This window comes from Natrix helvetica (assembly GCF_964273705.1).
Source record: "Natrix helvetica genome assembly, chromosome: Z".
Taxonomy (NCBI): Eukaryota; Metazoa; Chordata; class Lepidosauria; order Squamata; family Natricidae; genus Natrix; species Natrix helvetica.
In genome coordinates, this window is record NC_138554.1 from 55397492 (window position 1) to 55411358 (window position 13867).

The 13867-nt window shown below is 35.9% G+C and overlaps 1 protein-coding gene and 1 long non-coding RNA gene across 3 annotated transcripts in view; one reads left to right on the forward strand and one right to left on the reverse strand.

Moving 5' to 3' along the window:
- The window catches only part of LOC309400957, a 30825-nt gene that overhangs the window by 4980 nt on the left and 11978 nt on the right, over window positions 1–13867 (forward strand). The window lies entirely within an intron of this gene.
- The window catches only part of ANKRD17 (ankyrin repeat domain 17), a 133797-nt gene continuing 123351 nt past the window's right edge, over window positions 3422–13867 (reverse strand). For both annotated transcript variants that reach the window (XM_081969767.1, XM_081969766.1), the window contains exons 29-34: window positions 11897–13557; window positions 8818–9015; window positions 8122–8373; window positions 6850–7025; window positions 6389–6553; window positions 3422–5709 (exon numbers count right to left, since the gene is read on the reverse strand). In XM_081969767.1, coding sequence (XP_081825893.1) covers window positions 5650–5709; window positions 6389–6553; window positions 6850–7025; window positions 8122–8373; window positions 8818–9015; window positions 11897–13557 — 2512 coding nt within the window. In that variant the 3' untranslated portion in view covers window positions 3422–5649. The remainder of the gene's footprint in view (window positions 5710–6388; window positions 6554–6849; window positions 7026–8121; window positions 8374–8817; window positions 9016–11896; window positions 13558–13867) is intronic.

The following is a 13867-nucleotide window of genomic DNA, read 5'->3' on the forward strand; positions in this document are numbered from 1 at the left end:
AAATCCCTTTCCCTGCATCCACATGGGCTAATCAGGTCACTGTCCCAACTGTATTTGATTCCCAGTCACACCTGTCCAGGTGCAGGCTGAACATCCTTGACTCTGAGGGGAAAATGTTATGGCTATACATCCCACACTGTCTCCATCCATCTCCTTCCTGTTTCCCACAATTTGGCCATCCACCGAGTGTAGATGGGCAAAAGTTAAAGATGATCTCCAGGGCTGATAGTGAGTATATCAGGAAATATTGTGGTTCCAACTTATACTAAGTCAAAACGAAATCCAGGCAGATGCTCCCGGATGATGGTATTCTTCATTACTGCCATAAAAATTACAGGATCACAATCAAATCTCCATTAGCTGTGGTGACTTGAAGGAGACTAATTTTTTAAGAATGACATTTTGAAATCAATAGTGACAATACTGTATATCCTGAGAATTGAACTGTTTCCCTACTGTTAGAGGATGACAACTGAAGTTAAAATTTACTATTGTTATTTTTACTTTTTTAATCACTTTTTTCATTTAATTGTTGCAAACTGTCCAGAGTAGCCCCATGGTAATAGCAAATAAATTTAACAGTAAACAAATCTTTTAAATTGAATGGATGGAATTGGGGTAAGTAGACTGTTTATTCATTAGAGGCTAGGTTATATTGATAGCTAAAGCAGGAAGTTAGAGGAAGATATAATTTCCAGATGGAGAAAAGTTCAGGACGATTGTCGAGATGAAAACTTCCTTAACTAATTTAATCAGTTATTAACACCCGCAAGGTAGGTAATAGTGGTGGTTCATAAGCATATGAGAGCTGCATGCCAGGATATTTGAGAAATAAAATCCCTCCATTTAAAAAAAAAATGTTAACTACTGTTATTGTTTCTTAGATTAGCAAACGACACACAGAGAACCAGAGGTTGAACAGTTTGCATTTCTAGCAACATGACTGATGATTAAATCTGGTCCATGGTTCATCTTTGGAGGGTATAGTTGGTTTCTTTCATTTGGAAGATTAATATGGTTGTTCAGAGTCAGCCAGGTGTTCAGACTGGATTTGGCATGTTTGGCTGTCTATCAAATCCTTTCCAAGGACCTATGTAAGCAGACGAGAATGGTTTTTGGTATTACAGATATTGTGTCAGGATGTAAGCTACTTCAAGTAAAATTGCCTTTTGCAATTGACTGATGGTGAATTTGTCAATGCTGATGGTATTCAAGTGGTGCTCCTTATTTTTGGGAATGTACCCAAAAATTACTGGGCACATATTATTGTTGGTATCTGTTTTCTTTTGCCACAATCAATCTATTCTATTTCTGCTAGCAAGTCTTTGTTTATTGTCTCCAGTTCCTTCCCTTCTGCTGTCTCCAGGTATTGCCATCTTCACTATTCAGATTTTTTTGTCTTTCTTATTGACAATTGTTAAGTCTGGAGTGTTACACAAGAATTGTCTGTTTGAATGCTAGTCCCAGCACAATTTAGCTTCATTTTCTATGACTTTCTCTATTTTATGGTTCCACTAGTTCTTGTTTGCAGGCAAATGGTATTTCTTGCTGATCTTCCATTGTTCCTCCTTTGTCATGCCATTGTTTGTAGCCAATCTATGCAATCTTCTTGCATCAGTTGTTATTTCAGCTTATTTGCAAAGGTGGCACTTGCTATCTGTTGCTGCCTGGCTTTGTAAGCATTTATTAAGGCTTGGTCTTGTGCAGCCAGAATTAGCCTCTCTGTCTCTTTAACTTTCCTGCACTCGGCCATTGCCAGGTCTTGTTACCTTTTATTATTAAATTTATTTACCTCCTATGTCACTGTAGGGCCACTCTGGATGGCTTACAATAAAAAATAAAGGAATAAAAAAGGAAGTTTAAACAAAGCGAAAGTAAATAGAACAATAAAATAAAAAAATATAACAAAAAGAAAATGAATCAACATGACTAGTAAAAAATAGGCATGTTGGGGAGGTGGAGTCTGCTGTCAATCTAATAGCTATCTCCAGAGTTGAACTCTCTCATTAGATCCCCAGGCCAACTTTCAGAGCCAGATCTTCAGGCTCCTACGGAAGGATACTCTAGAGGGCAGATGTTCCAAAGAGCAAGTACTGCAGCAGAGAAGGCTCTTCTGGAGCCCAACAATCAGAACTTTGGAGACATCTATGCTCTGCTGCCTATACAATTGACAGTGGGTTATTTTAAATTTAATCAAACTGTCTAAAGATGAATAATAGTAATAGTTATAATATAGAATCCTTAAAGCCATGAAACTTTTATCTATACAACTTAAAATTTTTCATGCTCTTAGAAGTACAGAATAGGAAGGAACCATTTAGATTATTAAATCCAATCCCTACTTGTTCAGCAACTTAAACTAAAACATATCTTGATCTTATGCATCTCTAGTTGTGCTCCTTCTAATATGTATCTGTGTGGGCTGTGTAAAGATATAAGAAATATATTCTTTCTAATATATTGGACAATTTGATGCGAGATTAAGGGGGGCTCAGTATGGATTATTTTATATTAAACTATCAGAATTGACAGAATAGCCTGTTCCAGCAGCCTATGGGTATGTCAATATGTGAAAATATGGCTAGAATCTTAAATTGCAAAGTGATTTAGTTCAATTTTGTGCAGTATAGTAAACAGTGCTGCAAAGTACTGTGAAGCTGTATATAAGTCTAAGTGCTAAGGTCAGTTTAACTTGGAATTAAACAGTCCACAGTATTTTGGCTATGGTAGGATATTACCTTTACTATATATTCAAAGATTTATTATTTTCTTTCTAGGTTTCAGTAGAAAAGGAATACTTTTCTTTTTTTGTAAACTCAATTCAATCTTGGTGGCGCTACGCTACTCTATGTGTATGGAATTATGGAGAAGATCAGCCTTCAAATGTTTAAACTGCACAGGTCAAGAGCTGAGGAAAAGATATTACCAACAAGAATTGTTGAAGAAAATACTGACTATTTAAAAGCTGTATATCAAGTGCAGCTGCTTCTATATAGCATGGAAGATTATGAGTAGTATAGAAAGGAAAGGTCTAAAAAAGAGGCCTGTCCAAAAGATGAAAAAAAATGTTTAGGCTACTTCTATTAAGAAAACTGTGATTATGATATGAGGGTTTAATTAATTAAAAAAAATAAATGTTTTGCTTCTGTATGCAACTGTGATTAATTACACTCATACTTTGTGGTTTATCCATTACTTATAAACATATTCTTAATAACCAGAACTGTACTTCAGATAAGACTAGCATTCAGACTTATGTATGAATGGGGTAAGATGGTTTTTCAAAATTTAAATCCTGTGAATTATGCACTGAGGTATCCAGAGTTCCATGAATTATTTAATTATTTAAGTAAATATATACCATCGTATATATATATTGCAAATAGCTTGTGGGTTTGTTTCAAAATAAAGACCTAGAAGGTCTCAAAAAAAGAACATGTTCCTTGTCTTTATTGGTCAAGTATGCATTACATTTGAAATATAAAAAGTGTTCCAAAAAGTTTCCTAATACAGACTTCTAGAATCCACCCGTCCAGGATTTTAATTTGACAAGGCTTATTTCATAAACAAGACATGAAGTGTTTCAATCTGTTCTAGTAATATTTTTGCCTTCAAGTCAACAAAATACAGATTGCTTTAATAAGAAATCACATCCTAGGAAATTTAGCTGAACCTGTCAATATATTTTATTGTAATAAATACTAAGCAGCAACTACTCTGCTGAAGGATTATTTTAAAGAAGCAAAAATAATCCTAATTAGCTGTAGTAAGCATAAACTAAAGATAGTTGCAAATATTATATAAAATAGTTAAATAGCATTATTCCCCCACCCATTAAAGTGCTGAAAATTAGGTTGGTATGTTTTTCTCCTTTCCATCAACAGCTATTTGGTTAGACATTCTTTTTGCTACAACCAATTTCAAATATTTCATTAGGTATAGTAAAAGATAATGGAAAGGTTATTTTAAGAGCACCATTAGAGGGCATGTACACAGACAAACTCATTTATTCATGAGACTTTCAACATTTCTAAATGTGCATTAGCAAGGCTGCAGGATTCTTTGGGAAAGTCATTTTTCTTGCTGGCTTTACACCTAAAACTGCATTTTAGAATTTACCAAAAACTGAGCTGGTCTAAGTAATCTTAATTTCACTTGTATAAACCTTGTGTTGAACCACTAATGCTATTATTTCTGTAGGAGTAAGCCCCATTAAATTCAATGGCACTTACTTCTGAAATGATACCTAGAAGCTTGCAGTGTAATTCCATATAAGAAACAACTGCTATTGTAACAGAGTTCATTTCTTCCAACTAGCAAACAATAGAGACATTGGCCTCTTTGTATTCTCCCATGCAATACTTGCCATGAGTAGAACAGCTTATAAAATTTAAAAATGCATACCACATATTCACAAACGTATCCATTATTTAAATTTTAGAAGTACATGGGACAGATAACAATTATAATTAGTTGTTACTATTTGCCACAGGCACTTCTAAAATCTAGACTGAAGTAGATTCTTTCCCAATTAGTATACTAATGTTTTCTTTTAGCAGCAGAAGTAATCCAGTGTCACATACATTTTGATATGGAATCTTGCAAATAAATCTAACCAAGATTAATTTCAGAATAGAGTATTTCCTTGGCATGATAATTCAATATCTTCTAAATTTAAGCCATTTCTATCAATAAAGTTCTTAGCAGAAAATAATGGCCAATTCATTCTGACTTATTTCTTTTTTAAAAAAGACCCTTGCCAGTAACTGATAGACAATAGAAAGCTAAGGAGGAGAATTTTCAAACTAGTTGCAGACAGTAATTTTATTAACCCATCTTTGTAGTAATCTGGTTAGACTATCTTAACATTGAAATGATTTAATAATATTGAAGGGGGGAGCTTTGGAGGTGCCTAAATATAATGATTAAGGATCTGTATTTGTATATTTGTCTTGTTCAACATTTATAGAGTAGCTGGAGAAGAATTTTGCATAAATGTTGTATTCCATTTATAAAATTAAATTTATAATGAATAAATATGAAATCTCATTGTATAAACATACTATAAGATTATGGAAGAAACTCAAAAATAATGCCCATTTTATGCATACTTAAAATTACACAACTAGAAAAGTAATGCTTATTAATATTTTAATGTATGAAGAAAACATCCAGACTGCTGTATATGAAGATACATCTGTCACATTAAAGTTGAGCCTCTATACTGACATACTGGAAAGATTTACCTTCTGCTATCCATTTCTGTTATGTAAACAATTGTACATTTATCTGCCATTCTAAAACAGGATCAAGTTTACATAATTTTGCTAAATTTCTGTGTATGCCCAAAAGCAGCTTACAGTACTAGAAACCAACCAGCCAAAAAACAGCCTCAATAAAAAGTTATGTCCAAAATTAATAATAATCAAGGGTGAAAGAAAATGAAACTAAGAGAGGCTAAGATGAACCATATGGTGGAATGGGCAGTCATAATGTTCACAGAGAAGTGTCAGTATGTTCTGAAAAGCCTACACACTTCAGTCCAATACAACCAAAGAATAATCTGAAAACTGAGGAGAACTGCTTTTGCCATCTGTACTCTCCTACAAACCAAAAATAAATCTTCAGGCTATCGAAGGCAATCTGGATTCAACCAAGCTGGTTCATATGCACACTGCTCATATGTGGTGCCCATGCTCCTGTCCAAACCTGGGGAGGAGAGTAGATGTTTTAAGCTATGCAGAACTTTAATTGTGAAATAAACAAACCAACAAATAAATAGAATTGTCATTAATTCCCACTTAACCTATGTAAATTATTACCTCAATTGGTTACTCTTTAAAGTAAAATATAAACATGGAATGTTCTTAGCTCTTTTGATACATTTTGAAAATGATGTGCACGCTACTTGTATATAATAATAATACTTTTATCTGCTAAACCCATTTTCATTATCAATAAGAAATTAACATTTGGGTTAAATCTGCTACTTATAAAGGTCTCCAAAATCAAGAAATATCAAACATTAAGAATGAAATGGCAGGGTTTTTATGCCCTCAGAGTATCCTATTCTCTTCTTACCTAAATATCAATTCTTCTATGATCTTTTTACCCACTTGTACAAAATGGCCTGATGAAACTGCATTATTAGCTCCAACTAAATTTCCTCAATTTTTAGATTGTTGGTATAATTATATAAATATTGTTTGGGCAATATATATGTCACATGCAAATATCATCCAAAATCTGTCATTGGAATACTATTAACAAAGGAATTAAATAATACTGAGACACATAGACAAAGAGAATAATAAAGCTTCTCTTTTTTCCAGTACTGAAGGGGGACATTTGTCCATAAATACTAATCTAAAATATCCTTTATACTTACTGTCTGGGGGCCATTAGTTTCTGCAGAATTTGAAACCATCTTTATCAATGAATTCCAAGTTGGGTCACCAGCATGAGGGCCATTGAATATGGGCCCACCAGTACCATCTGCTATGGGTGCAACAGGAGGAATCATTGCATTCCCATACACTGAAAAGGGCATGCCCTGTCAAAAATAGAATAGAAAAAAAATAGAATTACATGTGCTAAAAACATGAGAATTCCTAAGTTAATGTCTCCCAATTTTGCAATTGGGACAGAATACAATAATTATAAATAGATACATCCATATGTGAAAATATTTTATAAAATTACTTCTTGATACATGTAAGAAAGAGTTAAATATTAACAAAGTAATTGGTGTATACTCAGTTCCTAGCTATTTAGGATTCAAACAATGTTTAAACTGGAAAAACCATTTAAGTAACAAAAACCTGGCCAATCATCTAAATGTTAGGTTACCCCAACTTTAGGGAAGTCCATGTATCCTGCAGGAACGTGCTGATGGAATGTACCAGAAGGAGTTACAATTCCTGTGCTCTCTCTCTCCATTGCTTGATGTGAGAATACTCCTGGATCAGACATTGGCCTGTGAATCATATGGTTTCCCATTCCACTGTGACACCAATCTACTTTATCTAGAAAGAAAGAAAGAAAAAGTATAACTATTAAGATTCTTATCACTTAGTTTCTAATATAATCTATATCGTGATCTAAAAACTAAAGAAAAAGGCACTCTGCTCATTTAGCCTTAAATAATATGTCACAATGAGGCTTAAAAGTTAAGTTTTTAAATCAGGACATAATTGTGAGAGGAGACTACTGTCAACCATCGCTACCTTCTCCATCTCAGATATGCCAACAACAACCAAGTTTCCTACACCTGACTTCATCCCTCTGGGCCCCTCAGCTGTGGTGATCCTAGAAAAAGAGGTGTGAGGTCTATTTCACAGACAAAAGTCTGGAAAAGCACCAGGCCCAGATTGGATAACTCCTTGCTTGAAAATCTGTGTTGATCAACTGGCCACCATCTTCACCTGCATCAAAATCCCCATTCAATTAGCATTGGACCCCCCCTCCCCCCTGGCTGTGTGTTCTCTCTATTACTCTTTTCTCTATATACCAATAACTGAATCTTGAAGGATCCCTCGATTAAAATACTGAAGTGTGTCATCAAGACAATAATGTGTTTGCATATAGAAGGGAGGTAGAACAATTGGCCCTATGGTGCAGCTGGAACAATCTGGAGCTGAACACTCTTAAAACTGTAGAGATAATAGGAGATTTTAGGAGCTCTCCTATTTTACAACTTCTCACAATATTAGGTATCAATAGTGGAGATCTTCAAGTTTCTGGGTTCTATAATCTCCGAGGACTTGAAATGGACATCTAATATTAAGCCATCATTAAGAAGGTGTAAATGTGTTCTTTGAGGAATCTACTTGCCTCGGAGTTCTGCTTTTGATGGATGCGTTAGTCAGAATGCTGACAGAAGGCACAATTGGCTACAGTGTATTTGTATGTACACTGAGAGCTTATGCACCCTTGGGCAATAAAAAATTCTATTCTAATAAACCTGTAATGGCATTAATTAGCTATTTCATATGGAGATACCAGAAAATTAACACTAGCATTTCTGGGAAGAAGCTTCTATTTTAACATTTAAATTATTCATTTTTTTACATTTTGTTTAAATAATACATTATTGGAAGATTAGTAAAAGACAATACATACCACCTTGATTTCCTCCTAGGCCTTCAAAAGACCATATACCACTATGACCAACTGGAGCAGCTAAGTTACTCCCTATAACAGCAGGTGTAGATGTTCCTGTTTGCCTAATACGTGCAGAACGCTCTGTTCCAATTGGAACAGGAACCTTCCTGTCTTGAGACATATTGCTGGGCTTTTCTGACCCGATGGAAACAGCTGAAGGGGTTGGAGAGGGTGCTCTCACTCCAGCAGTCATTGGTTGAGCAGATGGTTCTAAAAGCAAATACATATGAAGAATGAATTTGCTGTGAATATTTCAAGACAACGACCTTTCTTCCCAATACTTATTTTTATCCCAGACTCAATAAAATGAGTAACATGAATTAAACATTAAATAATAACTATTGCTAAATTCTGATACCAGAGACTTGATATAACTCTGAAGTAACAGCTTGTAATTTTAATAACATGCTATCTAGGGCAAATATACAGAGAAGTAATCATCCAAACACTTCTGTCTTTTGAAAACTGTACAATCATGATTCTAGAATTCAGCTTACTTGAATAAAATAACTAAAAATATTTCTTGGGTTGTTATTAAAACTTAACTGTAGCTATTATCAATTAGCTTTATTCTACTCTTCTCTAAGATAAGACATCTGCCAGGAGCCTTAACATATTTGATTATCCTATTAAAGAATGCCCAAAAACTCTCACCGTTTGATGCAGAGGAACATGGAGGCAGTAAGTTGAGTGGGGAAAAATGCTGTCTATTAAAATTAGCAGCCGTTGGTGCTCCACCAAGAGCAGTTCCTGATGCATATACTTGGCCACTTGCAAGATTTGAGGCAAAGTTACCCAAATGTGCAGAAGCAGGTGTAACAGAACCATAAGGTGAATCCAGACCAACAATACCTGTAAAATTAGGTGCAAGACATCACTTTCCAATCACTTTATGAATTGTTTTACTTTGAATTTTATAGATACCAATAAATCAGTTAATCCACTTGTATCACGAGGAAGATCACATGATCTTTCTACTTGCCTATCAAAATATGCTAGTAATCAACAAATGAACCAGATTTCACTTTCTAAAACTTCTAAGCAAATATATCTTTTCCTTGCAAACTGATGAATCATAGTACAGAACAGTGTTAATTTTAGTTGTTAAATTGAGGCTAGGAATGGAAAAAATGTTTTGAAAGTGAATATTTTCTATTTATTTAAGATAGAATTTAGCATTAGCAAAAACCTGAATTTTCTCAAATTTCCCAAAACATTATTATTGGAATGAATTTTATTATGTTTATATTCTGGATGATGCCTGATCATACTGTTGAATATTTAATACTGTTAGGTTTTTTTTTTGCTGCTATTGCTTCCAAACAAATTTACTTGCACTTTTTTTTTAACATCCATGCTATTTTTATTTGTTTTATTGTATACAAGAATATGTTAAGTCATATATCAAAAACAAGGTTTCTGCACTATGGATGTTAACTCTTCAAATTAGTTTAGACAAGAAGCACAACAAGGAACATCAGCATTACCTTTATTATAAGGTTACATTACACAGAAATGTGCAAGGCTGACTAAAAGTATTACTTCCCTCCTCTCTAGGAAGGGTCATTTCTGAAACCTTTTCTATGTTTTTCCCCCCATTTGTGAATTGGTCTGCACAAGACCATTGTTTGCGATGTGACTTTTCCTCTATCTTCCAAGGTCATTTCTACATACCATAACAATGGAATAAGAAATTGTGGATGCAATTTATTTGTGTTGATTTCAACTTACTTTCTCGAAAATTGGAATTCTTTTGACAGTTACCAATAATTTTGGCCATGCCTCTACTAACATCCCCCTGAAACATGTAATTCACTCATCAATGACATCTTAACTAGAAGATACCAAATTACCATGTTTTCCCCAAAATATGATTTACCCCAAAAATAAGCCCTAGCAAAGGGGGTGGGGTGGCCAAAAATAAGGAGACAGCACTTCCCTTCCCCGGTCACCTCAGCCCCTTAACTGCAGCCCACGGATCAGCTGTTCCAGCGAGGGCCAGGAGTTCCCATTTAATGTAATGGAAGATGACTTCACTCAGCAGCCTCATATAGATGTTAAACAGAACGGATGGCAATCCATCAACTAGGTGCTTCAGGCTTGACCTCTTCTCCTCTGACATAGAGAAAGGAGAACTGCAGCACCGTATATCATTTTCAACCCCCATGGTTTGAAAATGGTTTCTGGTTAACTTTCTGGTTGAGAAAGTTAAAAATGATGGTATCAAAGGCTGCTAGAAATCAAGGTGAACCAGGATGTCTGCACTACTCCCATACTTTCTCTGCGACAGTGAAATCAATACCATTCCTGTATAACACCGTGACCTGAAACTAGTTTAAAAGGATCCAGATCATCTACTTCTTCTGAGGTCATCTGAAGCTACTACCATGCCGCCTCCTCAATCACTTTTCTTAAAAAGTCAGAGACTTAGGTGTAAATTGTCTAGAATAGCTGGGATCAGTAATGGCTTCTTGAGGTGAGGTACACTATTGCCCTTATATGGCAAATTGAACCATCTCCTCCCTCAAGGATGATTTCATCACCAATCAGGAAGGATACGGATCTAATAAACTGGTTGCTAGATTAACAATCCCATGGACCCTGTGAACTTCTTTAATAGTCAGAGGATCAAACCATTTCCAGTTAATAAGACAGGATAACATTGTGCCTCAGTCAATCTAACTACACATGCACAGTCCAAATCAAATTCGGTATATATCCAAGTGATTTTATTTATCAGGTGTCTAGTACATTCATAGGTAGACTTGTAGATGTCTCCCCCCACCCCCGCAAAGGTCACTTTAAACCAAGCTACTAGCCAGTTATTTGGAGATGCAATATGAGCAGAAGAGTAATTATTTCTACCACTCTTATCGTCATAATGTAATCTTTAATGTTAGCTGTCAAATGGAACACTCTTCACCTTTTTTTCAAATGGCTATCTAGGCATCTGCTCTGTTAGTTTATTTCTCAGAACTCTTTGGGAAACCAGGCTGACCCAAGATCAATAAATAGGAAAAGCCGCTAAAAATCAATCACATATAAGATCCCTGACAGATAGAGCTAAGGTCTCAATCAAATGGCCTACCAAATCCCCAGAAAAAAACCTCAGGTTCTCTCTGAATCCATCAGGATCATTAGTTCCATGGCGTGGACTGATCTATTGGTTCAAACAAGTGAGATCAGTCTATATTATCCCTAATGCTTTGTCGATATCACTGTTTTTTTTTTCAAATTCCCTGTACAGCTGTGAGATCTCATGTTTAAAACTGCATTTTTCATAAATCTGATTATAATTACTATATCTTACTTTCCACTTTCTAATATGCCTTTAGCTAAAGAGATTTACAATATTATTCATGTATTTTGGCTGTTAAAAACAGCATGACTGGTAGGTGAAATCTTTCTGGGAAAATAAACATTTTCAAAAAATATAACTTAGTGATCAATAATAATTAACTTTTTAAAAAGATTAGCATATTATAATCAATCTAAGATGAGTGAACAGATAAAACCCTTTTGCAGTTACATTTATGTCATGCTCCCTTTTATAGCTAAGCCTTTTAGAAAATGAGCTTGCTTAGTTGCATGCACAGCTAGAATATGATCCTATTATTCAGCAGATAGATAAGATTTTACACCAATCAGACTGCAGTCATTGACATCCAAAAATAAAACACCAGAGAGTAATACTGCGCATATGAAATGAGAAAGAGATAGATCTTATATTTACCTGAGGGATTTGGAGCTGGTCTCTGCAGTGGGGGTCTAAACCCTGGGGCTTTGGAAGTATCTAATTGATGTAATGGATCTGAATTTGACAAAAATGAAGACTTTCCAGACAAAATAGATTCCGGCGTTGCCTGAGATGACAAGACAGAACCACCCCAGAATGCATGAGCTGAGGGAGGGTTATTCTCAAATAGTGTGCTAAATGGTCCAAATGGTAAAGCAGCACTGAAATTGGTGGCCATGGATTTATTTGTGGGATGGACTGAATTTTGAGAAACACTCTGAGTAGTTAAAGGAATTTGCACTGAAGAAGGAACACTGTGGGGTCTTTTTATGTGGCTGATATTAAGGACTGGAACTGTAGAATTCTGAAGAGGAGCTGAATTCTTGTGCACAGGATTGGCTCCATGGGAAGGTAGCCTGATAGAGGCATTTTCTATTTTAGTTGGAGCAGAAGACTGAATAGATCCTACTGATGCCTGAGGCAAAAGATAGTTTGCTGGAGAATTTACTGAAGCATTAGCAGGAGTAACTATCGGGGCAGAAGAGCTCACTGCTGTTAAATTTGGAGGTACAACCATACGAGGATCTTGTATTGGAACCTGAGGTTGTAAAGATGATCTTGCTTCTTGAGAAAGAGGCCCAAGAGACTGTGGCTGACCCAGATGTTCTGAAGGAATGCCAACAGAATTACTATTCGACTGTCTGTTATTTGCCAAATTTACCGCTTCCACAACTGGTGAACTGCCTACTTCCTGGTCAGAAGGTAGCACCCTTTTGCTTGGAGAATTTCTTGTACATTCTGAAGGACTATTCCTAGAAATCTTTGCTGACTGGGCCGGTGGTGAAGGGGAAGAAGTGGATGAACCTGGATATTGCTCTTTGGCTGTAGGAAAAGGATATATGGCATTTGTTGTTGTTGTGCTGTTGTTGCTTGCTGTGGTTGAAATTGTTGTGGTAGTGCTGGATGTTTTCACCACAGTGACAAATAGTTGCCTTCTCACTGAGGGAGAACTGGGACAGCCATTTGCAGAAGAAACAGGCACAGTAGACACCATCGAGCTTGTGGTAGCTGTTGAACTAGAAGTCAAGGAACCTACAGAATTCACTTGACAACCACTGCTGTTTTGATTGTTATGGCGAGGCACGGTGTGAGACTTAGGTGAGTTAGTTGCTCTTGCAGGGCTCAGAGGTCTAACAGGGAAAGGACCCCAAGTGGATTGAGCTGGTGGGAAAGTTCCTCCGAAATGAGTCATGGGCAACCTGGGTGGGCGAATCTGTTGGAAAGTCTGAGCAGCAAGCAATGCATGTGCAAATTGTGGAGGAGGATAGGCTAATGGTAGAGAAACTGGAAATCCAGGCCTAACACTGTTCATGGGATTCTTCATTGCTTTATGGGTACATGCTGATGAAATTGCAGGCACAGGGACTGCTGTAGCAATCTGAGATGATGACGATGATACTGCTACAGTGGTGACTTTGTTCCCAGCTACAGAACTGTGAGCTGTTGTAGTGGTGGCATGTGATGATGTTCCTGTTTTGGGATAGGCTGCAGAATTTTTCAAACGATTCTTTGGAATGAGCTCATCAATTTCTTTATCTGGATCTTTAATCAGAGCATTTATAAGATGTGTTGCTTGTCGTGTTGATTCTGTGCCTCCCCTATAACAAATGCATGAGGACAGGTATTTTTTTAATGTAAAAAAATCAGATATTTAAGTAAAAGCAATTTAATTACTTTATGGCAACATTTATGCCATGATTCCCTCTAATAGTGAACTCAAATGTTTGAATGCCAACCAGGCTTGAACCAAAAAAAGCAAATATAAATAAAATTATGCTCAGATAAATTCTAGACACATTGAAGTATAATACAGAAAAAGTTTCGTAATCTCAGAAAAAAACACAGGGAAAAATGAAAAGCTAAATTTAAGGAAAAATGTGGGAATGAAATGTGCTCCCTGGATCTCTC